This window comes from Taudactylus pleione, unplaced genomic scaffold, assembly GCF_031769625.1.
Source record: "Taudactylus pleione unplaced genomic scaffold, aTauple2 ptg000017l, whole genome shotgun sequence".
Classification (NCBI taxonomy): domain Eukaryota; kingdom Metazoa; phylum Chordata; class Amphibia; order Anura; family Myobatrachidae; genus Taudactylus; species Taudactylus pleione.
The window spans coordinates 8,341,925-8,366,433 of NW_028284419.1; the positions used below are offsets into that span (position 1 = coordinate 8,341,925).

At 42.3% G+C, this 24,509-nt stretch overlaps 1 protein-coding gene across 1 annotated transcript; it reads right to left on the reverse strand.

The window, feature by feature from the left end:
- Positions 1-588: 588 nt before the first annotated feature.
- On the reverse strand, positions 589-23,868 carry LOC148540783 (flavin-containing monooxygenase 5-like). Its single transcript, XM_088481770.1, has 8 exons — positions 23,737-23,868; positions 22,279-22,467; positions 17,614-17,776; positions 13,525-13,667; positions 2,225-2,421; positions 1,570-1,925; positions 1,386-1,458; positions 589-946 (listed from the first exon to the last, which is right to left on the reverse strand). Exons 1-8 carry the CDS (start codon positions 23,866-23,868, stop codon positions 601-603), a joined length of 1,599 nt encoding a protein of 532 aa, XP_088337896.1. The 3' UTR covers positions 589-600.
- Positions 23,869-24,509: the final 641 nt, after the last annotated feature.

Consider the following 24,509-nt stretch of genomic DNA (forward strand, 5'->3'; position numbering starts at 1 on the left):
CTGTGATAACAGTAATGAGGGATGGCCATTGGTGGGGTGTCCATCAATGGTTGCATCTGTGGTTACTGTCGATTGCACAAAAACCATTGCATCCCCTCAATGGCCACTGCTGCTAAGGATACGGCGGGCTGCAGGCCAATCAGAGATGGAGTCGGGGCCAAGCTCCGTCCCATCACAAAAAAATACAATCATCTGGTCCCACTCATCCATCGATGGCAGCGGACCATTGGCTCTCTGCCATCGATGACAAATCCATCATCTGTTAACCATCAATGTTTGCTAACTATTGATGGTCAATGGCCATCCCTAAGCAAGGCTAATGAATCAGCTGCATAAGAATTCCTGTCAGCTCAAAAGGCAAGGTGATTATGGTTGCCTAGCAACTGCAGCGCACAAAAGCAAAACTACCGAGAGTCCACTATATGCTGCTGATAAAAAGGACAGAACATAACCAATATTTTGTACACTGACTTGCATTAACATTTATCCAAATTTGAGTTAGTCTATCAAATAATGTGGAACACATGTTCCAGATTCAAGAAAGCATTCCTCTATATTTACTCTGCTCTAAAAATTTAATCTCTGTCTTAGTTGCCCAATTTACATATAGATATATATGGCAGCAAAAAGAATCAGCATTCCAAAGAACTTCAAAGCAAAAGGGAAGAAGCTGTGAGCAGAGTCATTATTCAGGACACGGGTCTTTGTGGGCTTGATGATACGGTCTCGCTGAGTTAAAATGGCTTTCTTGGCATCCTTCCACTGCCCTGGTCCGCACAGGCGGTACTGGTAAGGGGAACATGGACCAAACAACATCTGCCAGGCCAGCTTAGGATCTGACAGAAAGAATTGCATAACACTAGGCTTGCAGCCTAGGTCCACTGCAAGTTCATCCATGTATGGCACATAATCCACTTGTATGGTATGACGATCACTTTTGACATACCTGGAGGAAGGTGGAATGGAAATCATTAGGAGTAGCATGTTTAAAATATAGGGATCTATGTACTAAGCCTGGGAGAGAGGTAAAGTGGATGGAGATAAAGTACCACCCAATCAGCTCCTGTCACTTTACAGGCTGTGTTTGAAAAATGACAGTTAGGAGCTGATTGGTTGGTACTTTATCTCCGTCTATTTTATATCTCTCCAAGGCTTAGTACATAGACCCCATACTATTTTTCCTTCAAATGGTCAGATAAACATCAAACAAAAAGCTGTACTCTAGTCTATTCAAACCATGAAAACTAAGAATAATACTTCAGGGAGTAGCACTTGGTTTGGTGAATTTATTCTTGCTACTTACAAAGAAACCTGAGACCTCCTAGGCCCAGCAAAAGTTGTTATTTTAAATAAGGGACTTGTTAGTTATATTCAGAGAGACCAACCTTTTCTGATTGTCTTCTTTTCTCTTGTTTATTTCCATCTTCATTTCATTCATGGGTGGTAACTGAATCAGACCTGGAATCAAGGTGCAAATACGCAAAAAATATAGTATATCCATGATGAGATGTGTTATGGAGCTAACATTACAAAGAATAAAAAATGTATTAAAATTAAACAAATCTATACCTTTAAAGATTCTTGTTGCCCAGCGGACTTGCATCTCAGAAACAGGCATTATAGCACCAACAGGTTGGATGTAGCCAATGCAAGCTACTGTATGTTTTTCCAGATGTGGAGGAATTACCATTTTATACAAGGGCACTTCATTGTTTTCCACCTTTATGACAGAATCATCAAAGAAGGGTAATGAAAAACGATATCCTGTGGCCAAAATGACAACGTCAATGTCTTTCTCCACCGTACCATCTTCAAATATGACATCGGTCTCTGTAAACCGTTTCACGTTAGTCTTCAAAAGAACTTTGCCAGAGATAATACGATTGGGGAGATCGTCACTAATTGTAGGATGCTGGCTGAGGAACCTGTATGATTGTATGAGCAGAGACATATACTGTATAAATAGTCGATAAGGAAAAAATAATCAATAACCAAATCAAAATTGTAGACTATCATAATTGTAATCTATCACTGTGTGGGGGGACTTTTTATATCTTGTCCTCTTAAATATTGCTCAATAGACTTATAATTTACAAAATTGGGGTACAATTTAGAATGACTAGAATGTTTGCATGTGATGTTTGGCAGCATTACTAATTTTCTTTTAGAACAAAAAGGCAAATGCGGCTTAATTCCAAATTCAGTAGAAAGGAAACATCTGTACCTGTGCTGTGGTTTTAGACCAAAGTTGTCATGATCAACCCTATAGTTGGTTTTGCGTTCCATATAGTTGTTTGCTAGAGTTGGAAATGCAAGTTGAATTATGCTGAGGAAACGAGTGAAGAGGACTGTATCCATTGGATAGCCATGATCAGAAACACGATTTATTAGCCATGCTCCTCTCCTGGTGCTTAGGAAAACCTGAAAAAAAACAGCAGCAGACAAGACTAGTGGTGATTTTTTGACACATTTTTGCTTTCTGTAAATTCTCTAATTCATCAGCGGGAGATTTATCAAACCTTCTAAATAATACAATGGGAGTGTTGTCCATAGAAACCAATTAGATTCTACCAATTATTTATGTAGAACATTTTACAAAATGATAGCTAGGATCTGATTGGTTGCTATGGGGCAACACCTCCACTTGTCATCTTTAGAAGGTTTGATACTGTATATCTCCCCCCTCAGACCCTGAATGGCTTTGTTTGTTCTAAAGTATTTGCAGACCCTAAACATGACTCCATTGACTGTGATCATAAGCTAATGCTGGGTACACAGTGGCAGATATATTGGCCAATATATCTTGTGTGCGTCGGCCAGTGTGAACCAGCGATATGTCTGTTAACAACGTAATTCACAGACATATCATGATGGCTGTGCTGCTCCGCCAATGTCTAATATATCTGCATACTGTTTATGTTGGGGCATCTTGCTGTGTGGGCGGTCGTCCTTGCAGCAGAGGCTGTAGGGAGGGGGGTGGAGCGGGACCCTGCAGCCAGATGACAGATGATGGTTGTTCAGTGTGTATGAACAACCATCATCTGCAGATATGGCTGGTGTGTACCCAGCATAAGAAGTAAGTCCAGGAGTAGAGCATGTTGTACCTGGTGGAAGGGGTCATGTTGGAGAGAATGCATTTTATATAATATCAATTATATTTGTTTTTATGTGGTAAATGTACTTTGAGGTGTGTTTTGCTATAATGAATGACCTTTTTGCACTCATACAAGATTCTGTTCTTATTTATCTCTGATGACTATGACAACTTCCCATGCAGCTCAGCTCTGAATGTGCAATATGCTGTCAGAACGGGATGCAGTCAGGTACCCAATGGTCAAAATGCCGACCGCCGGCTTCCCGATTGTCTAATCCCAGCAGGGATCTAATGATAGGCGTCGAAATCCTGATGCCTATCATTATCCCTACGCCGGGAGCCTGACGCCTGGCATACCGAACAAAGGTAAGCTGGGCGGCGGGCGCGGACAGCCGCGGGGGGAGGGGGGTGGTTTAGGTTAGGGGCTCCCGGGGGGGAACTTAGGGAAAGGCACCCCCAGGAGAGGGTTAGGGTTAGGCTAGGGTAAGGGGGGGGTTAGGGTTAGGCACCCCTGGGGGAGGTTTGGGTTAGGCACCCCTCCATGAGACTTTAGGCTGTGGGGAAGGGGGGGTTAGGTTTAGGCACTTGGGGGAGAGGTTAGGGTTAGGCATCCCTAAGGGAGGGTTAGGGTTGGGGGGGTAGGGTTAGTAATAGTAAAAATACCTGTAGGGATCTTCTCTTGCCGGTCTTCTGGCGCTGGGATTTCAATCGCCGGACATGTATTACTATCATATTTACTTTGTGTGTTCAAATGTGAACAGATAGGATACAGGGCCTGATTCAGAGGCGCTCGCAAATAGCGAGCGCTCTCTCTGAATCAGGATGGCCTGTTTTGTTTTTTATTTGGCCGGCCTCCAGGTGGCTCGCTAAGCTTTAGTGGGTGGCCAGGTGATTGTCGCGATTATCGAGACCATCAGGCTTGCGAGGAGACCCTTGTGGTAGGGTCTCAGGTCTTGGGAGCCCGAGTGGACTCCCTGCTCTAATAGAGCAGGAAGTCCACTACTGACATCACTACTGACATCAAACGGCAGGCGTTCCTTCGGGTATGCCCCCGTTTGTCCAGCCACCCCCCCTACCCGCCTACAAAACGGGGCGAGCTGTCGATCAACATCGACAGCCGCCCCGTCTTGTAGCAAGCCCCGGAGCGAGTGAAGTTCTCACTCGCTCCGGGGCTCGCGTGTGCATTGCCCAACCATCGACCCGCTTGCGAGCGCTATGAATCAGGCACACACTATTACTCTCTATTACAACCTTCTATCAGTCAGTAATATATGAGAATCACATTGTTAAACAGCATTCTATTTTAGGGCTTTATTACCTGCTGTAAATAAGTTTTTTTTCTATAGTTTACTCTGGGGCATATACATCAATCACTGCATATAAAATACGGCTGTGGCATGAAAATTGTGCCACAACTTGCTTAAGGGCATGAAATAGACTGCATACATTTACCAAAGTTTGTTTGCCAGGGCAGAGCTTACGAAAAAATCCCTCTTTGTTTTATCCTGGGGAGGCTTAGATTTTGATCCCCCAAAATTGCTGTTGTTGGGGGATTTCCCATAAAACAACTTCTAAATAAATATGTCTATATGTGAACAACAGATCAGTTTATCTGTTTTTAACCCTTTCACACACCTGTGCCGAGGCCAATTGCTGATTTATTTATGCAATACTAACACAAATTCTACCTTGTTTTGTTTCAGGACAATTTGTATTTTCAGTAAATACTTTTAGTATTTTTGCAGATTTTAACACATTAGATAAAATTTATCCAAAATGAACAAAAAAAAGTTTTGTTTTTTTTAATTGAAATTTCAAGAAAGTGAACCAAAAGCAAATGTGATTTTATTTTCCCTATCATACTGTATAAACATCACAAAAATACATTTTGGTCCTTGTTTCACAAATAATTAATTTCTCCAAAATAGTAAAAAACAGGATACTATGGGGTAAATTTACTAAAGTGAGTGTTTTTAGAAATTAGTTTTAAAAGTGATGTTGCCTATAGCAACCAATCAGATTCTAGCTATTATATTCTAGAAGGTGCTAGTTATATGTTAAGTAGAATCTGATTGGTTGCTATGGGAAACATCACTTTTAATACTCACTTCTAAAACCTCTTAGTTTAGTAAATGTACCCCTATGTGTAGGTTTTGAATAAAAACGAAATAGGATTTTTTTCTTTACATTTTTGCCTTATTGATGTAAACTCTTACTATGTGTAGGAAGAATATGGTAGCCCAACAAGGCCTACCATTTTGTAAACTAGACAATCTATCGCATTAAATGAGGGACAACTTTTATTTATTTGACATAAGATGGAGGAGATATCGGTTTTAGATCCCCATCTGTGAAAGAAAAAAAAAAAATGTGTGTTGTTTCAGTCATAACTACTAAGGGGGCTCATTAATATAAAGCTATTCCAGCATCCCTGCACCACTACCTGTAAGCAGCGTACATTCACCGGTTGGTGAGCTGTATGAAACTCTGCTCCGTCACCAGTGTACATGTAACAGTAAAGGTGCGTACACACGCAGCAATATTTTGGACGACGGAACGATAACGATGTCGTTATCGTTCAGTCATCCAAAATATCGTTCAGATTCTGCCCCAAAACCATGAACGATAACAACCAATGCGCACTCCCGCTGGTCGTTGGTCCTTGTCGTTCATCGCCCGAACCTCCTGTCTAACCTGACGGTATTGTCAGGTTGTAGCATGTTCGGGGATGACAGAGGGAGCCCGGCACTGAACAATATATCGTTCTTGATATCGTTCAGTGTTTCTGCTCAATGTCGTTAACGACACTGAGCACACCCCTGCCTGGGACTCACTGGATGATGTCGCTCATGGACCGAATCGTCAGCATTAGTATGGCTGTACCTTTTACCTATCAATAAACCAACACCACTGGTTAAGTCACTGGGCTGTTCATAGTTTGAGTCATCTGCTAGTGTTTGCCTACACAACTCTACACACTGTATACAATCAGGAAGCAAGCTTCCTTAATACCAACAGCCGGCTTCCCGACTATCATATCCCGGCGAGGGTGAAATGCCGGGCATCTAGATGTAGACGCCTGACATTACCCAATGCTGGGAGACCGGCACCCGGCATCCTGATCGAAGGGATGCCGGGCGCAGCGAGCGGACAGCCGCGGTGGGGAGGATTAGGTTTAGGGCACCCGGGGGGGACTTAGGGTTAGGCACCCCCCCGGGAGGGTTAGGATTAGGCTAGGGGGAGGGAGGGTTAGGCACCCCTGGGGGGCACTTAGGGTTAGGCACCCCCCCGGGGGACTTAGGTTTAGGCAGCGGGGAAGGGGGGGTTAGGGTTAGGCACTTATAGGGGGGATTAGGGTTAGGCACTTGGGGGGGAGGTTAGGGGAATCGAACTGCCGGCTATGCAGCCGGCGGTATTTCATACCAATTCCCTACACCCACATCATTTCCAACAACTCCATCCCTGGACTCCAAGATTTTTCTCTAGTGCAGAGGTTTTTGACTGATGGAGGACAGTTATTAGCCACCGTGCTGCTGGCAGCGGCTCACACTGCCAGCCAGGTACTGGCAGCTACTAGGCAACTGGGATGCCGGTTGGCTACATCATGTCGGCTGCATGGCATGCTAGTCCTGGCTGTTGCCCAGCAGATGGGCAGTCACCAGGGTAAAAGGCAGTGAGTTATTAGCCTTCCTGCTGGTTACAGCTTTTTGCCCAGCATTAAGCTACTGGCCTTGCTTCTATTATCCTGTGGAATCTGTTCATCAGTTTCCTGCTCCCTGTTCCTGCCTTGGATACTCAGCCTGCACCTAGCCTAGCCCAGACATGTACCTTTGTGTCTCTTAGTTATTCTTATATTATCAGTTCCCCACTCCAACCCACTCCTGTGCTCACCTAATTTTCCACACTGTCTCCTTGTCCCTGGCAGCATCCCGGTACTTCCCCCAGGAAAAGCGGCTGTAGGTAGAGTCCATTATATTCAATCAGGAGCAGTGTGGCTACCTAGGTGAGCATAACAAGTACAGAGTACAGGGACTCCCCTCTTTCAAGCAAGGTTGTCTCCATCGTTCTAGGTGGTGGGGTTGGGGAGTTTGAAGGACTTAAATTCCCTCCCCCTATACTTTTCATTAATTTATTTTGTGTTGTTTACTTTGCAAAAGTGACGTCGGAGCGTGTGCATGCGCTAACATCCCTTCCCGATCTGGTCTGGTGGCTGCCAGGAGTTGGTAGGACCAGGGGGAAAAGGTAAACAATGTTTTCCTTTAGTCCCTTGTTATAGGTTACGTATTGAGGGGTTAAGTATCAAATCATCATGGAAATCCTATATAGCCCAAAGATTCCCAGCAATCCTTTTGGCATCTAAGGGCAGTATTCAATTAGTTTTGTATCGGCGAATAAGTTCCGCCTACCCGACTTTTCGCCTACATCGCATGTTTTGGACGCGAAAACTTATCATGCATATCCCCGCTTTTCGCCCTATTCAATTACTAACCAGGCGAAAACAGCAAGCGGGTAATGCAGAACAGGTGGAAAGTACTGTCAGAATGGGGGAAATCAGTCTGAACACCCAAAAAGATGCACTAACATTGGGGATCAATGTAGAAGTGTTCCAATAGCCCTAATAAAACTATTTGGGGTACTGAAGTTGTTTAAAATCCTTGTTATTAGCTTCCTTGTAAAAGTGGTGGAGAATGGCATTAAGCAGTATTTTTTGGTTAAAATAAGTAGTCCTGTCACATTTGGGGTACATGAAAATGGGTGCTAGCATCTTTTAAAGTTTCTAAAGTGAAGCTTAACAAAACGAGAAAAACGCACCTGTTGCACCTGCAATCCCAAAAACACCTGACCCATCCTTGCAGACCACTAAGAAGGCAATTTTGCTAGTTTTTATGCTTTTCCCCCCACTTTGTACTTTTTCACACCCAAAATGAAAGTACTTTTTTGGGGTGTTCTTATGTTTTTCCCTGGATTTTTTGACACAGTTGTCCTTTGGGGGGCTATCCCAAGGGTACTGAGTGGTTTCCCCATGTTTGTACGCCAAAATAAAAATGTTGCACTTCTTTTCTCCTGCTATTCAGAGGCAAATCTTTTTCACCTATTACATTGCATTGACTCTCCGCGTAGGCGAAAACAGTCTGGAATTGAATTTGGAGATAAGTTCCAAACACGCGAAAAGCCGCGATCGGCGATACTTTTTCGTGGAAAACAGCTTTTCGCTTCTAATTGAATATGGCCCTAAATTGCTTGTACATATTTTATGCTTTCTTTTATCAAATGTTTAGTCCATTTGGAAAATATTATTTACTTTTTATTTTGCCTAAAAATATTGAACTGGTCACCTTCTAAAAGTGGAAAGTTACATTTATAAAAACGACCATAAAGATAAGGCTATGTGAATGAAAGTGCCTGTTAAACACTAGAGGGAGATATAATAAACCTTCTAAAGAGGGCAAATAGAGGTGTTATCCATACCAACCAATCAGATTATAGCTTTTATTAATCTTGTACAGTTTACAAAATGATAGCTAGATTAGATTGGCTGCTTTGGTCAACACCTCTGCTTGTCCTCTGTATAAGGTTTGATAAATATCCCCCTCAGTTACCAGAAACATTGGATCACAAATAGTTTTAAGAGTACACAGAAAATGCCAGCCCACAAATTTCTAAAAATAAATTGTTACAGAAACTTGTTTTGAACACATAGAATAATTAAGGATAAGCTGCATACAGTGTGCAGGTATTGGTATACGGTAGTACGAGTGAATCTTGGTTGCATAATGATTTGTGAATTGCACAGATATGTCAGCATACATCATGTCAACATATTTAACATTAAGATATAGACCATGTCAAAATTCATCATGTCTACATGGATGACATGTCGACATGATAGAATGTCTACAAAATATCCCTGGTGGCCCAGTGGTCACTCACCTGCCGGCAGCAGCATCTCCAGTGTCCCAGGGGTCGTGTGATGAGCAGTTCCGGTGCAGACGCCTGACGAGCAGTGCTCCGGAGAGTACACCCTCCCTATCCCTGATCCTAATCCCTAACCCTCCCCCCTAGTGACTAACCATAACCCCCCCCTCCAGCATTCTGAGAATGTTGACAATTGACAATTCACATGGCGACATTTCAGAGGTTGACATTGTGAACTTGGCGACATTTGGAGGATACAGATATAATAAAACAGAGCTCTGTATTGTGAGTTAGACATGTATATGGTAATAATTGATATAAAAATTTCATTACTAATGGATCCCACTTTGTGGTTGTTTATAGCACTTTTGTGGTATTGTGGATAACCGGAAGCGTAATACTCCAATATGCCTAGGACTGATAATGGCAATATCTGAGAGTCTCTGATGGATATCTAGCCTGTTATTCAGTGTCAGCAGTATATCCTCTCCTCGCTTTGGTCACTAGGATCTGGAGCGATGAGTGTAGCTGCGGGTGGATCGCTGGGGAGTCAAAGATGTCACTCAAGATTATTACCACAACAGGAGCCATGGTAGGGCCAGATCAGGGTCAGTTAGAGATCCATCTAAGAGTCTCCAATATTGGCACTATTAGTTTTGGACATATTGTAGTATTGCGCTTTTGGTTATCCACACTACCACAAACGAGCTATAAACACCCACATAGTGGGATCCATAGTAATGTTTTTATGTTTTATGATATCCACACAGATTGTGTGATATTTGTATATACATTTTTACCATATAAGAGTCTAACTCACATTATAGAGCGCTCATTTTATTATATATGTATATTCCTATCTTTTTGACCGAGCAGCTATAACATTCACTCTTTAGCACGGAATACTTATTGTTTTATCCTGGACATTTGGAGGATGTTGGCATGGTGCTTGTCGACCTGCTGAACAATGTCGACATTATAATGTCAACATCATGGTGTTATTATGGATGCCGACATGGTAACTGTCGACAATGTGACTGGATACCCGTATTTATTATGGATGATGCAAATGTTTATGTAAGCCAAATACTACTTTTATGTTATAGTTTATCTATTGTGCAGTATCATTCCAAATTATTTGTTTGATGGAATTTTATGCAAGTCTACCTGTATTTTTAAAGTGGCACTCATTTTAAAGGCTAAACCAAGCTGGTTTAGCCTTTCAAATGATTGCCACTTTAAAAATGAAGATTGCAAGCTATTACATTTAACCCCAAGTCTGTACGGTTTGGGTACGTGATTTTTGTAAAGTGTGAAATACTGATTAAAATAACAAAAAATAAATTCTTGTAGACAGCCGAGTGCCTGTTTCTATGTCTCTTGGTCTATTATTCCAATAGTTAGCCTGCATTGATATTTACATGATCTTTTCTCCAAATCTATATAGTACCATTATGAGAAGTCAAAAGATACTTTGAAACGTACTTTCATCCGGTTAACAGAGGGAAGCTTACAGATCTTTATAGAGTCAAATATTTCAACTGAATAATATACATTTTAAATTGTATCTGACACATCCCAGTGAGAGATAAATAATAGTTAGATGATTATACATTACTATGTATGGAGTGTGACAGAGCGCTTTAAGCCCTTCAGTATCCCAACATCGTTTACATGAGATCCGTAGCATGATCAGTGGTGTACTTGAAGATATAACAAATTCTTAAGTATTATTTTCGTGGATAAATGTATCTGACACATTTAGTGAGAAATATATACCAAATGGATCTATTAAATGAAATGGAAGTTATTTCTAATTGCCATAAGCATTTGGCTATATAAACCCACTGGGTATTACTCAATCCTTTTCTGCATTTGTTCTGACCTCACAAGGAAATTTTTGACGCCTATTAATCATATATAAAGAGATCACTAAACGCAGACAGTGACATTAAATCATAATATCTGATGAAGAGCAACTGTAACAAATTCAGAATAGCTAATGATAAGCATTTGTATCTAACACGTTATAGTGAGAGATACATAACCACTGCTTATAAAAGTAACAATCTGCCAAGTGAGGATATATTTTAAATGACAGTAAATATTTGGATGCGTATTCTGAATCGGAATTCATTGAATTACATTTGCAGCTAATACACCTGAAACACACTGACTGAGTCATATAAAGACTTGTATGGATGAATTTAAAAATTAATTCTTAGCCCATTACGGATTATCTCAGATCCTGTATTACCATCATACTTACCCTACTGTACACACTCTATACAGCTATATTAGACCAGATTGTTTATGCTGGAAATATTTAGAGTGTACCATATAGATTGGGGAAAAGATAAAGTAAATATCAACACAGGCTCACTATTGGAACAATAGACCTAGAAACTGATACTCAGCTGTCTAAAATAATTAATTTTCTTTTCTTTTAATCAATATTTCACACTTTACACATATTCTTGACTATATTTTAACAATGTTTCGCTTTACTTGATGTACAGTATATATGTGAAACTATTTTTAAATAATTTAATAATAGTTATATTTTAATTTTAGTGCACCTTATACAGACCACTACTGTCCTTTTGTTTGTCACAATTAATCTCTACAGATCTGTGGTAGCACCCCCACCAGTAATACTAATAAGATAATTATTATAAAGAGGGGTATTTCTTCACATAATATTGATTCTGCTGTGCAACAAATACCTCTCTCTTTTATTCTGGATGGAAATTCACTAAAGGAATGTAGAGGCTATAAATATACAATTGTTCACAAATTCAGAGGCAAGGACCAAGTTCCAATCAGACTGGAGTCTCCAGGTACACAGTCACAGCAAGGCTTATACAGGAGCATAAGCTATAACCAGCAATGGTGTGCAAGGCTGGCTGCTTTATAAGAAAGACCTGAACTAATTATAGGCTGCCAAAGAGACCAGCCCCTTAGATAATTAATTCCCTGCAGCTGTAGAGTTACACGCAGAGCCGGCATTCCCCACAACCACCCGGCGGCCTGGTTGGTTAGCAACCAAGGGGACTGTCGGGCAGTGCTGCAGAGTAACATGACGTCCCAGTCGCCTAGTAATGACCGGGACCCATCGCGGAGATGGGCCACAGTGGTGGCTCATAACAGAGACACAGGGGCTGGGGTGAGCCTGAATGACACAGGGGCTGGGGTGAGGCTGAGAGACACAGGGGCTGGGGTAAGGCACAGGGTGGGGAATGAAGCTGAGAGACACAACGGAGGGGATGAGGCACAGAGATGCAGGTGAGGGAATGAGGCTGAGAGACATGGCTGGGGGATAAGGCTGAGATACACAGAGGAGGGGAATGGCGATGAGAGAGGCGTGGGGAATAGAGCTGAGAGACACAGGTGGGGTGATAATAATGAAAATGAATAAATGGCTGGAGATAGAGAGACATGGGAATGAGACTGGAGAGACATGTGGGGATGAGTCAGGAGATCATGAGATAGTGCTGGAAGCAACACAGGTGAGGATGAGGCTGGAGAAATTAGGGTTGAGGCTGGTGCAACACAGTTGAGGATGAGACTGGAGAGACACAGGGGGAATAAGGCTGATAGACACAGTTGGAGATGAGGCTGGAGAGTCACGGGGGATGAGCCAGTGGAAAAACTGTATGTACCTACTTGGAGGGTATAGGGGGCCCCAAAAATATGAGTGTGCCAGGCCACAAGATTTCTGTTGCCGGCGCTGATCTCAATATATTAGGTACCATGGGGTCATGGTACTCGATAAAAAAGGGGGACAGCTAGAGAAACTAGTAATTTTTTGGAGGTATACTTTTTCTTAAAATAGGAGAAAGCAGGAAGGAGACATGTATAGTCGCTGCATAAATATTGGGGATACTCAAACACCCACAATGCTAGTTCTCATGACTTGACCTACTGCATATGTTACTGACTAATAACAACAGCTTGAGAAACATCAGGTGTATGCATGTGCTGTATGCCATATATAAGGCCTTTTCTTCAAAACAACAAACAGCTCTCATATATATAACTCATTGTGGTCATATCTAATCACATAGAGAGGTCCATTTATCATGCTAATTATCAGGGGCTGGGTGGACCCTGATAATGAAGTATCCAACTCCTTTTGAGTAGCAGCGGTCGATACAAATTTACTGGAGCAATTCAACATTACTCCGGTGCGGAGACAGTTTATCTGAAAATCATCTGCCTGTGCAATCTCCTTCACTGCCAACTCCGAAGCAGTGAAAGCTAGAGCGCCTGCATGAATTGGGCTTCATGCACGTGCACAAAGCCCCAACGTCTGGCTGAAGGAAAGGGAGGAGGAGGATCCTTCATTTCTACACAAGTAGGTGAAAATGTAAATTTGTAGAAATAAAGTGATGATGAATAGACCCCAGAACGTTTCCTGTTTAATTTAGCTTAAACCGTGTAGTGTAAACAGTGTAAACTCTGTAGCGTGTGCAGCACCCTATAGTAGTCTTATTAGTTCCTCTAATACGCACCTGTTTAGCCACATTGCTGATCTCCACAACCAGGTCCACTGCTGTGTTTCCAATACCAACCACTATAACTCTTTTGTTCTTGAAAGGTTCTGGTGTTTTGTAGTCACGACTGTGAAAGTACTTGCCTTTGAAATTTTCAATGCCTGTGAACACCAAGAGATAACAGTGAGAAGAACAACAGAAATAAAACTATTTTTTTTTCTCAGAATTATTTACTTCTATAAAAAAGATTTGCAAAATGTAGGTTCTGGACTCCTGAATTTGTAGCTGGGGTACCCCAAATGTCAGACATCTAATTTATAGAATTGGGAACCTGAGCTTCTTCGGGTCCCAGAACAATGCCACACTGAGACTTGAGGACATATTTCCTAAAGAGCAGTTTGGCAATGTTGCAGGATTTACAGTGAGTTTGTGGTGGGCTGGGGCTTAGAAACCAATGGGCATTGACAGAGGTTTTCAAAACACAGTCAAAACCAATAGTTAGTAAATACCTGCGACCAAATCGCAAATTCCTTCATTTTAAAACAACCCACTGCCCACTGCTTAGCAAACCCACTGCTTAGCAAATTTAGCACTTGCACAGCTGAAAGAGCTTAAGCAGAACTTATCTATAAAACTAAAGTAATCTTCAGTGAGGTTATACTTTCAGTTATCTATTATATAAAGCTGTCTAACACCCCATTCCCATCACAGGTCTCACTGGCAGCTGCTTGCTAGACACAGCCATGTTTGCCCTTCTGCTTCATGGGAGGTTTCTGTCCTTCCTGAGCTCACCGTAAGACATCTGCGTTACAGTTTGACAGGTGTACCACCCCAGTTAAACTCCTAGCCTCACTTCTCCCCCCAACCAGTGCTGTGCTCTGCTAAGGACTATTCCTTGAGCCATGTCAGCATGTGAAGTCAGCAAACCCTCCCCACCATCACCACCGAGACACAGGGGGAGGAGAGGGAGAGAGATGGATAAGTGATTAGCGGTAGACGGACACCAATTAAATAGATAGGGGAGAGGGACAGAGATGAAAAAGACAGGAAGGAGGAGGGAGAAAGGCAGGATAGAATGAGAGCTACAGATGGGACAGCAGTGTGTGGTGGGGTACAGAGATGGGGAGTGGGGAATTAGAAGTCATGCAGGTTTGCACATCCTCAACCCACCACCACCTTTTCCCAAAGAGCAGAGGGAGGACCAAGATCAGAAAGAGAGGGATATGAGGGAGAGAAGAGGGACAGATAACAGAGACAGGAAGGAGGAGGGGTAAAGGGGTTACAGAAAGAGAGGCAGATGGGAGGGCAGTGTGGTGGGGAACAGAGACAGGAACAGAGATTGCAATGCGCAAACCCCCCAGCAGCCCCACCCGGGAGAGATATGGGGGGGAGGGAAGGGGACAGAGATAAGACAATGGGGTGTGGAAGACAGATGACAGAGAGAGAGAGAGAGAGAGAGAGAGAGAGACGGGGAAAATTAGATTAAAGAGAGACACGGGGCAGCCACAATAGCTAGTGACAAGCCATATGGCAGGTCTAAAATACTAGTAATTATATATTTGCCTATAGTAGTGCAGACATATGACTCCAACATAAAAGTAAAATAAAAATACATTTGCATTGTTGAGCAATCAGCATTTATAGGCAATATAAAAATGTCAGTCTTGTGATAGGTGAGGCCCACTAGTTCCACATAAATAGGGTAAGCTCAAAAGTAAATGATGGAAATACAAATATCTAAAGGGGAAATCATAACAGATAAACAGGTAGCTAAAAAAAAGTACTGTAGCTAGACATATTCAACAATATTTATATTGAAAGAGAATGGTGCCAATACACATTTGCACACTAGCAGTGGCTAAGTTTTTTTTTTGGAAAGTAAAAATAACCCTCTTCACATTTTTAGGAGAATTTTTAGTCAAAGAGGAGTATATCATTATCCAGAATTAAATCTAAAGGTAAGTTGCAATATGATGATGGCTTTTCAAAGATATTTAAAAACACAACTTTGAAATCCATCTTGAATAAAAGAAAGGTTGGAAAACAATTTTTTTCTAAAATGAATTAACCTAGAAAAGCAGTGCTAAAGATAGTAAGCACTATTTGCAAAACAAGCTTGCGTGCAACGGGAAGCAGTCGCGAAGCCAATGGACGAAATCCCGACCGCCGGCTTCCCGACTGTCTAATCCAGGCAAGGTACAAATGACAGTCGTCGAAATCCCGATGCCTGTCATTAGACCTACGCCGGGAGCCTGACACCCGGCTTACCGATTGAAGGTAAGCCGGGCGCGTTAGGTTAGGGCATTAGGCACCCCCCTGGAAGGTTAGGGTTAGGCTAGGGGAAGGGGGGGTTAGGGTTAGGCACCCCCGGGGGGAGGTTATGGTTAGACACCCCCCAGGAGACTTAGGGCTAGGCTGCGGGAAAGGAGGGGTTAGGTTTAGGCACTTAGAGGGGGATTGGGGTAAGGCACTTGGGGGGGAGGGTTAAAGGAGGGTTAGGTTTAGGGGGTAAAAATAGGTTAGTTAATACTTAACTTTCTAGCTTCGGGATCTTCACCCCTGCTGGGCTTCTGCTATCGGGATTAGAATTGCCGGCCATGCGGCCGGGGTTAATCATACTGATTCATGTGCAACACTGCATCAGCCCAAATTATTTTTGTTACATACAGTAGGTCTATTTATGCCATTAATTAGATTGTTGACATGAATTTTACTGTTTCAAGACGTCTATGTACATGTACACTCACTTTTAGTTGTTTGTATTCTTAACAACAAAATAAAATGCTACATATTTTCCTTAGCACCAAATAACCTGAGTAAAAGCAAGCACTATAGAGAGACAATTAGTTCTAAGAACTGAATTTGTACACATTGGGTTTCATCCATAGCACAAGGGATCCCCGATCTTCAGCGAATACTGTACTGTAGTTGTTATTCTTATACTCATTCATGTGTGTCACTTATGGATTTAGGGCCTAATTCAGCAAGGGTCGCTATTGCGATCGCAGCTCCGTAAACGTATGCAGGTATGATGTGAAAAATATGCTAATGATTGCAATCGCAATGCCTTCGCACTGTCAGCATAGAGGCACCCACTTCATCCCACTACTGCTATCTCACATACTGTACGTAATACTGTGCATTCCCTCACAAACATCGGTAACATAAAGTACCATCGGTCCCTCACGCAGAATTACAGCAGCCCTGACCTTACTCAGAAATTGATAACTTCATTGCATGCAGTGATGGCTCAAGCTGCATATGCCATCGCAGTGGATAATTTATGCACGCCCCTGTAATGGCGTTCAAATGCATTGAAACGCCTGCGTTTCCCTGACCACCCCCTATCACCACCCCCAAACACTCACTTTTTCTCAATCACTCTGCGATGGGTCTGTGTAGTCACTACGATTGCAGTCCGATCGCAGTGGAACCTTCGCGCATGCACAGTACGCAACAAGCAGCCGTCTGCATGCATAATTGCATTAGTGATCCTTATTGAATCAGGCTCTTATTCTCTAGTGACCTTAGGTGGGTTATACAAAACAACATTATACGGAAAGTAATTAATATGTCTATTTGTGAGAGGGGGGATTTTAATATTTTGTTAATATCTGTGTAATATCGGTGTATTCATATACTGTTGAAGCTGCTAGAACATATTTTATCAACCGTTACAGTGTACAATATTTTAGAGATGCCACCCTTTCCTCATGTGACCACTTTTACTGTACCGGAGGATGGGGAGCCTCTAAAATCTTGCACACTTTGGTTGCTTTTTGTAATAGAACGACACCTATAGGAGAACCTGTTCTTTGATTTGGCTGCACGTTGGTTTTTTGGTCACAACTGATAATATTGGAACTGCAGGAGAAGATAAAGCAATAAGCTGCACCACTTATTAAAAGGGTGAAGCAGTTTGAATAGGAGGGTTTCCCTCTAATAATACTCATGTATAGGTGAATTTATTGATGCTTCAGGCTAATCTAGTATATATAAACATCTTGCACAATAAAATACAAAATTATTTTCAGCAATTTTATGAACAGAACATATTTTAGCTATCAAACAAGAATACATTCCCAGTTTAGCAGTGTATAGCAATACCTGGAAAAGAATGAAGTTGTATATTTGCAGTTGAGTGATGACCAGTACAGACCAGTATGGCATCAAAGACATGTGTCTGCTGTTTTCCATCGGTCTCTGTGACAACATCCCACTGACCAGTGGTGATAAAATCTGGACGTTTCTTAATGCTGCAAACAGCAGTCTTCATGTAAAGAAAACATGATAAAATACAACTTCAGTGACATATACCGATAAGCTATAGAGTAGGGTGACAATCAACAAACCAAGTTAGCTCCAATTAACATATTTACACCTAGATTTCCAACTACAGTAAGCAGAGTTTGTACTTGCATAACAGGAATATAAGCTTTGTAGAAATTGGAATATTAGACTTCTAGAAAACACTCTTTACTGCTATAAAGCTGGCTATATACCATATACACCGATCAGCCATAACATTAAACCACCCGCCTAATATTGTGCAAGGTCACCTCGTGCCACCAAAACTGCTCTAACCCATCAAGGCATAGACTCCACAAGATCTTTGAAGATGTCCTGTGGTATCTGGCACTGAAACATTAGCAGCAGATTTAAATCCTGTAAGTTGGTGGGCCCTCCAAGGCTCAGACTTGTTTTCCAGGACATCCCATAGATGCTTGATTGGATTGAGATCTAGGGAATTTTGGAAAGCAAGTCAACACCTTTGAACTCTCTTTCATGTTCCTCAAACTATTCCTGAACAATTTTTGCAGTGTGGCAGGGCACATTATCCTTATGAAAGAGACCACTGCAATCAGGGAATACAGTTGCAATGAAGGGGTGTACTTTGCTGCAACAAGGTAGGTGGGACTTGTCAAAGTTGCATTCCCATCAATACCAGGATCCAAGTTTTCCCAGCAGAACATTGCCCAGAGCATCATGCTGCCTCTGGCGGCTGGCTGTCCACATGATGTAAAAGAAAATGTGATTGATCAGACCAGGCCACCTTCTTCCATTGCTTCATGGTCCAGTTCTGATGCTCACGTGCCCATTATAGGTGTGGAAAATGGTCAGCATGGGCACTCTGACTGGTCTGAAGCTATGCAGTCCCATACACACCAAGCTGTAATGCGCTGTGTGTTCTCACACCTTTCTATTATAGCAAGGATTAACTTTTTCAGCAACTTGTGCTACAGTAGATCTTCTGGTGATTGGACCAGATGGGCTAGCCTTCATTCCCCATGCACATCAATGGGGATGCAGTCAGGAAGCCGATGGTCAAAATGCCAACCGCCAGCTTCCCAACTGTCAAATCCCAGATGGGTACTAATGACAGGCGGCAAAATCCTGATGCCTGTCATTATACCTACGCCGGGAGCCTGACGTATCGAAGGTAAGCCGGGTAGTGGGTGCGGACAGCCGCAGGGGGGAAGGGTTAGGGGCTTCCGGGGGGGACTTAGGGTTAGGCAACCCCGGGAGGGTTAGGCCAGGGGAAGGGGGGGTTAGGGTTAGACACCCCCGGGAGGAGGTTAGGGTTAGGCACACCCCGGGAGACTTAGGTTTAGACTGCAGGGAAGGTGGGGTTAGGTTTAGACATTTGGGGGGGTTAGGGTTAGGCACTAGGAGGAGGTTAGGGTTAGGCACCTAGGGAGGGTTGCGGGGGGTAGAGTTAGTAATACTCACCTAAATCCCCTGTTGCGATTTCCACTGCTGCTGGTCTGCCGACGTCGGGATTTCAACCGCTGGCCTAACAGCCAGCGGTCATTCATACTGATTCCCATCAATGAACCTTGGGCACCAATGACCCTGTCGCCATTTCACCAGTTGTCCTTCCTTGTACCACACTTGGTAGGTACTAACCACTGCATACTGGGAACACCCCCTACAATACCTGTTGTTTTGGAGATGCTCTGACCCAGTTGTCTAGCCATCACAATTTGGCATTTGTAAAAGTTGCTAAGTTTTTCTGCTTTCATCACAAGAACAAACTGTTCCCTTGCTGCCCAATATATCCCACTCCTTGAGAGGTGACATTGTAACAAGATAATCAATGTTATTCAACTCACCTGTCAGTGGTTTTAATGTTATGGCTAATCGGTGATAGTTGCTGAACAACCAAATCTTTTGCCAGTATATTTATATTACGGTTTCACATGTCCCATTAATTCTTCTTGGACATGATCTGAAATTTCACAAAACCTATAGAATTTCTGCCAATCAAAGTTAAAAAAGCAAAGAAATTAGATCATTAAGTCTGATGCCTTAATGAACGTGTACCTTGCGCAATTCAGATGTGGTATGCCATCACACCCTGTGGTTAACTGCAGATTCAGCCCTCTCATAGAGTGAGATCGCTGTCACTCCCAAAATGGAGCTGCTAATTCACAGAATTGTGTGCTCATTGGAATACATACATACAGTCTATGCAACTGAGGTCTGAGCAGGGGATAGAGCTGTGCAGATGAGATAAGAGTGGTGTTGATGGGGTTGAAACAGAGCGGCATGGATGGGTGAGATAGAAAGGCGGTAGAGGAGGAAAGATTACAACAAAATGGTACACTAGCATTGGAGATGAAAGGGACAGTACACAGAAGGTGTTTTGGTGGTGCAGAGGGAGCTGCGTGCGGGGCAGTGGGGCAGTGCATAGGGGCAGCAGCCGGGGACAGAACAGCTCACTGGCGCTGATAATCCCAGCCCTGAACTGCTTCTTAAGACCCCTACACATGGAATGATGTGCTCACGATGTGATATCGTGAACGATTAACCTTGAACACACCCCGGCACTCTAGGACACAATATGGTGCTTAAACAGCACATTTTGACTTGGGAAATATCGTGCAAGATCTAAAGAAAGCTGACTGCATACACGGATCAGTGAAATCCGTGATGCAGGCATCTGTGTAAAATAAATGATTAAGAGATGCATGCGATCCGAGTGGCTTGCATCCAAAAAAAATCCGTCCATGCATCTGTGTTAAAAATAATTAATAACAGTAAATTTAAAAAAAAATCGAAAAAAACAGAAATCTCCATAGAGAATTCCAGAAGGGGGAGGGGGGGTGTTTAAGGTACCACACCTCAAAAGCTATAGGAAGTACCGAGCTGAAATTTGGCATGGACAGGTAGAACTGTCTCTTGCATGCCAAATTTCAGGGCAAAAAAACAGTAAATGAGGATTTGGGAGTAATCTAAAGTTCCAACTGTCAGTTTTTTCTGACACTCTCAGTTAGGACCACTTTTCTGCTGTTCTCTATGGGGGAGTTTTGGGAAGGCATAACTCAGGGTAGGGAGTGAATTTAGACTTGGGCTCTTGTTCCAGAGTAGGGCCTTTTGGGGTTCAGGTGATTGAGAAAGTTACAGTTTTTAAACGATTACCTCACAATTGCGCCATTATAGAGATAGGAAGTTTCAAATCATTGCGCAGCCTCAGTAGGTGCCTTCAGCAGGTGTACTCACTGTGGCTTCACCTGGGTGCACCAAGATGGCTGCTTTTTGTGGGCATAAGCGGTGGGGTGACGCACCAATGGCAGCAGGCGGAACCGGTTTGCAGGGACCCGGCGGTGGAGGCATCGGAGTGGGCTACAGCGGCGGTGGTGAGGGCTGTGGGACCCGGTGGCGGTGCGGGTGGTGGGACCCGGAGGCAGACAGATGCAGCATGCATGGATCTGGTAGATCCATGAGGCCTGCATCTGTGTGTGATAAAATTAAATGAACAACCAGCACCGGGCTTTGCATACCAAGTCCTGGTGTTGCTAAATACAGGGAACAAACGACATAGTGGTCCCCCGTATTAAGCACTACCAGCACTGGGCTTACCAGAACCATCACCGAAACCCTTCTAGTGGGAGGGGTAATGCCACGGCCAGGGGAGCCCTTCCCCGGGCTCTCAGCCGAAGCATCACCCCTGACTGCTAGTCAGCCCAGGCCAGGGATCCCTGGGGAGCTGGGGGACCTAACTCAGAGTGTCAGAAAAAGCTGACAGTTGGAACTTTAGATTGTTCCCAAATCCTCACGTTTTTGCCCTGAAATTTGGCATGCATTACCATGAGACAGTTCTACCTGTCCATGCCAAATTTCATCTAGTTACTTCCTCTAGCTTTTGAGGTGTAGCCCCTTAAACACCATGCCCCCCCCCCCATCCTTCTGGTTTCTGGAATTCTCTATGGAGATTTCAGTTTTTTATTTCGATTCAGCCTTAATAACTTAATGGGGAAAGAGTTACAATTTTGCTGGACAGCATAAAGCTTAATAATGATACAGTACCTCTCCATTAAGTGGGGAGATTGACACACTTAATATATCCCCTACCTTACTTACCTCACTGTTAATAATGAGTGTTCGATAAGAATTTATCTAGATAGTTATTGATAAACTAGTTAATAACATTTACAATGACTGGCAAATATACTTTTGTATATCATGTGCTTGTGTACACAATGAATTATAAGTTACAGTAGGCAAAACATACAGTATTATATCTACAAGAGACATCAATTATCTGAAGAGGGGACCTAAATTTTTCCTGGTAGTCATCAACTCTGTGCATCTGAGTTCACTGGGGAGTGACATTGGTTCATTTGTCTCACTTCAGAAAAACAATTAAAGGATGACTAAATGTTCAAGCTACAAATGGTGAATGGATGTTTATCATGAAGACTTTATACCTTGGTATCCTTTATTTGGGCATGGTATGATATAATCCACACAGCTGCTTATGGTTAGTACCTTAAATTGGATATATTTCAGGAGGTGAAAGTGCTCAGCATATTGGCGGAAGTACGCTAGCACTTTGGAATTATGCATATAATTTGGGTAGTCATCAGGAATAGGATAATCACTGTAACACATCATCTCCTTGGATGTATTGATGATAACAGAATTGTAAATACTGGCTCTGCCATCTTCAGGGACATCCTGCAATAAACAAGATTTAAGTATAATTTCAGAATTGGAATCATCAATGAAATGTTTAACTTTTATATATTAAATAATATATTTTGAAATCTAACTGTATGTGTATCTGAAGGGAAATAAGGTCAGTAATCGGTGATCCAAACCAGCAAAATTCCAGACTTGTCAGTACACACAAGCAGTGTCATTTACTGCCTTGGTTACACAGGCCGAGCTTTTCACAGGTACATCCACGTAATCCCCTATGAATCACCAACTTTTCCTACAATATGATGCAACAAGTAATTTTTTATTTAGCCATCACCCACATTCAATATTAAGTAGGTACATACAGCGGTGTATTTATCATACATGCACTTCGCTAGGCAGATGTGCATTAACACCTTGGGGCTCCTGTGTACAGAAGGACCCACCCACACCTGCTTTTTTGGGTAATATTTTAGAAAGTCATCACATGTGCAGAAGATCGCCTGCGCCATCTAGCTGAATATATCACCTGAAATATGGCATAGGTGTAGGGAGGCTGCTGCTCAGCACACAGTGGGGCCTATTCTGGGTTCAGGGTGTGCGGCATTTGGCCCCCCCACTGACCCAGGGCCCATGTACACTGCAAACCCTGCACCCATTATAGATATGCCTCTCTTCCTAGTGTAATTATTAATAATGGGGCAGTATGGAAATGGTTTTGTGTCATTTTTATTTATGTTTGAAATAGTTAACCACCAATTTTCTTCATAGAAAAATAATGGAGAAAGAGTTTAGGTAGAGAGGCATAGACTAAATCCATACAGTGTTCCTGTCATATATCTGTAAAGGTCTGCCCTACATTCCAGTTACTTTCCATAATTTTCCTCTATTTTTGCAAAATTGTATCTTATTTTATTTAAAACATATATATGATGAAAAGTACAATCATTCTAAGAAATGTTTCTTTTACTCACAGAATAAACAGCACTGTACCACTAAGATAAACATTACAAAGCACAATTCAGCCTAAAAAGTATAATCAAATAAAATATGGTGAGTACACAAAAAGATCAGTGGGGTTTGTGTAATATGGTGCAAAATGCAAATTATGTGACGCAGAGCATTTTCTTAAATCTTGAATGCAGATTTAAAGCAGCAATAATTTTAAAAAACAAACCAACCTAGTTTTGGCTTTTAAATTGTTGTCGCTTCTTTAATCTGCAGCTGAGATTGCTGAAACCACGCTGCATCACAACTTGCATCTTATTACTTACACCCCCCAACTACTGTACTAAACATATATACCTTAAATCTCCAGAGTCCTCCAATATCTTCAGTCCTTTCAAAGCAAGTGGGCTCTAGACCTTCATCTAGGCTGCATTTAATGGCAGGTAATCCACTGGAGCCAGCACCAATCACTGCAACTCTCTTAACCATGGTGGCGTCTTCAGTTTCAGAATGGAAAACTGCTAAAGAGTGAGCACATCATAATCCATTCAATTTGATCAGTCATAGGATCAATTTAAACCAGCAATACTTAGCATAGTAGTAGTATAATATGAATAACTTAACATTGGCTTAGGGAAAATGAGAAAAATAGCAACACGATGGATATAATTTAATAACAGAAGAGTACTTAGATAAGAGTATAGGCAATCTTAGCTACATGGGGGCAGAGAAGATTGGCATGATGAAGGGAAAACACAAGCACATTGTCCAAACACATGAATGTGGCTAATGACAGACATAATGGGTAGCAGAGCTGTAACTTTAGTCCATTGAACAGAAACTCTACAGAGACAGATGCTTCCTAATTTCTAATTCAATTTCTAGATAAGGCCATTAGCATATATACATACTGTATTATATGAAATTGGTGGGAAGGCAAGTTGTAATTATCTACTAATTTGACACATAAAAGCCACATCCTGGTCACATATGTCCTTTAGACGTGTAGAATATATAGACAATGGAACAAACAAGTTTCTCTAGTCATGGTGTGTTTGTTAGTATTGTCTGTTTGTGATTTCTGTTTTGTTTGCTTTTTCACCAGTAGGGGTCACCAGATCTTTCAGCTA

Excerpts from the sequence above, each read along its gene's own strand:
- LOC148540783 (XM_088481770.1), bottom strand. The coding sequence starts at position 23,868 with ATGGTTAAGAGAGTTGCAGTGATTGGTGCTGGCTCCAGTGGATTACCT. Across the intron at positions 2,422-13,524 it reads TCAGCAATGTGGCTAAACAG|GTTTTCCTAAGCACCAGGAG; the intron begins GTGCGTATTAGA and ends GTTTTTTTTCAG. Across the intron at positions 947-1,385 it reads AAAGAAGACAATCAGAAAAG|GTATGTCAAAAGTGATCGTC; the intron begins GTTGGTCTCTCT and ends ACCTTCCTCCAG.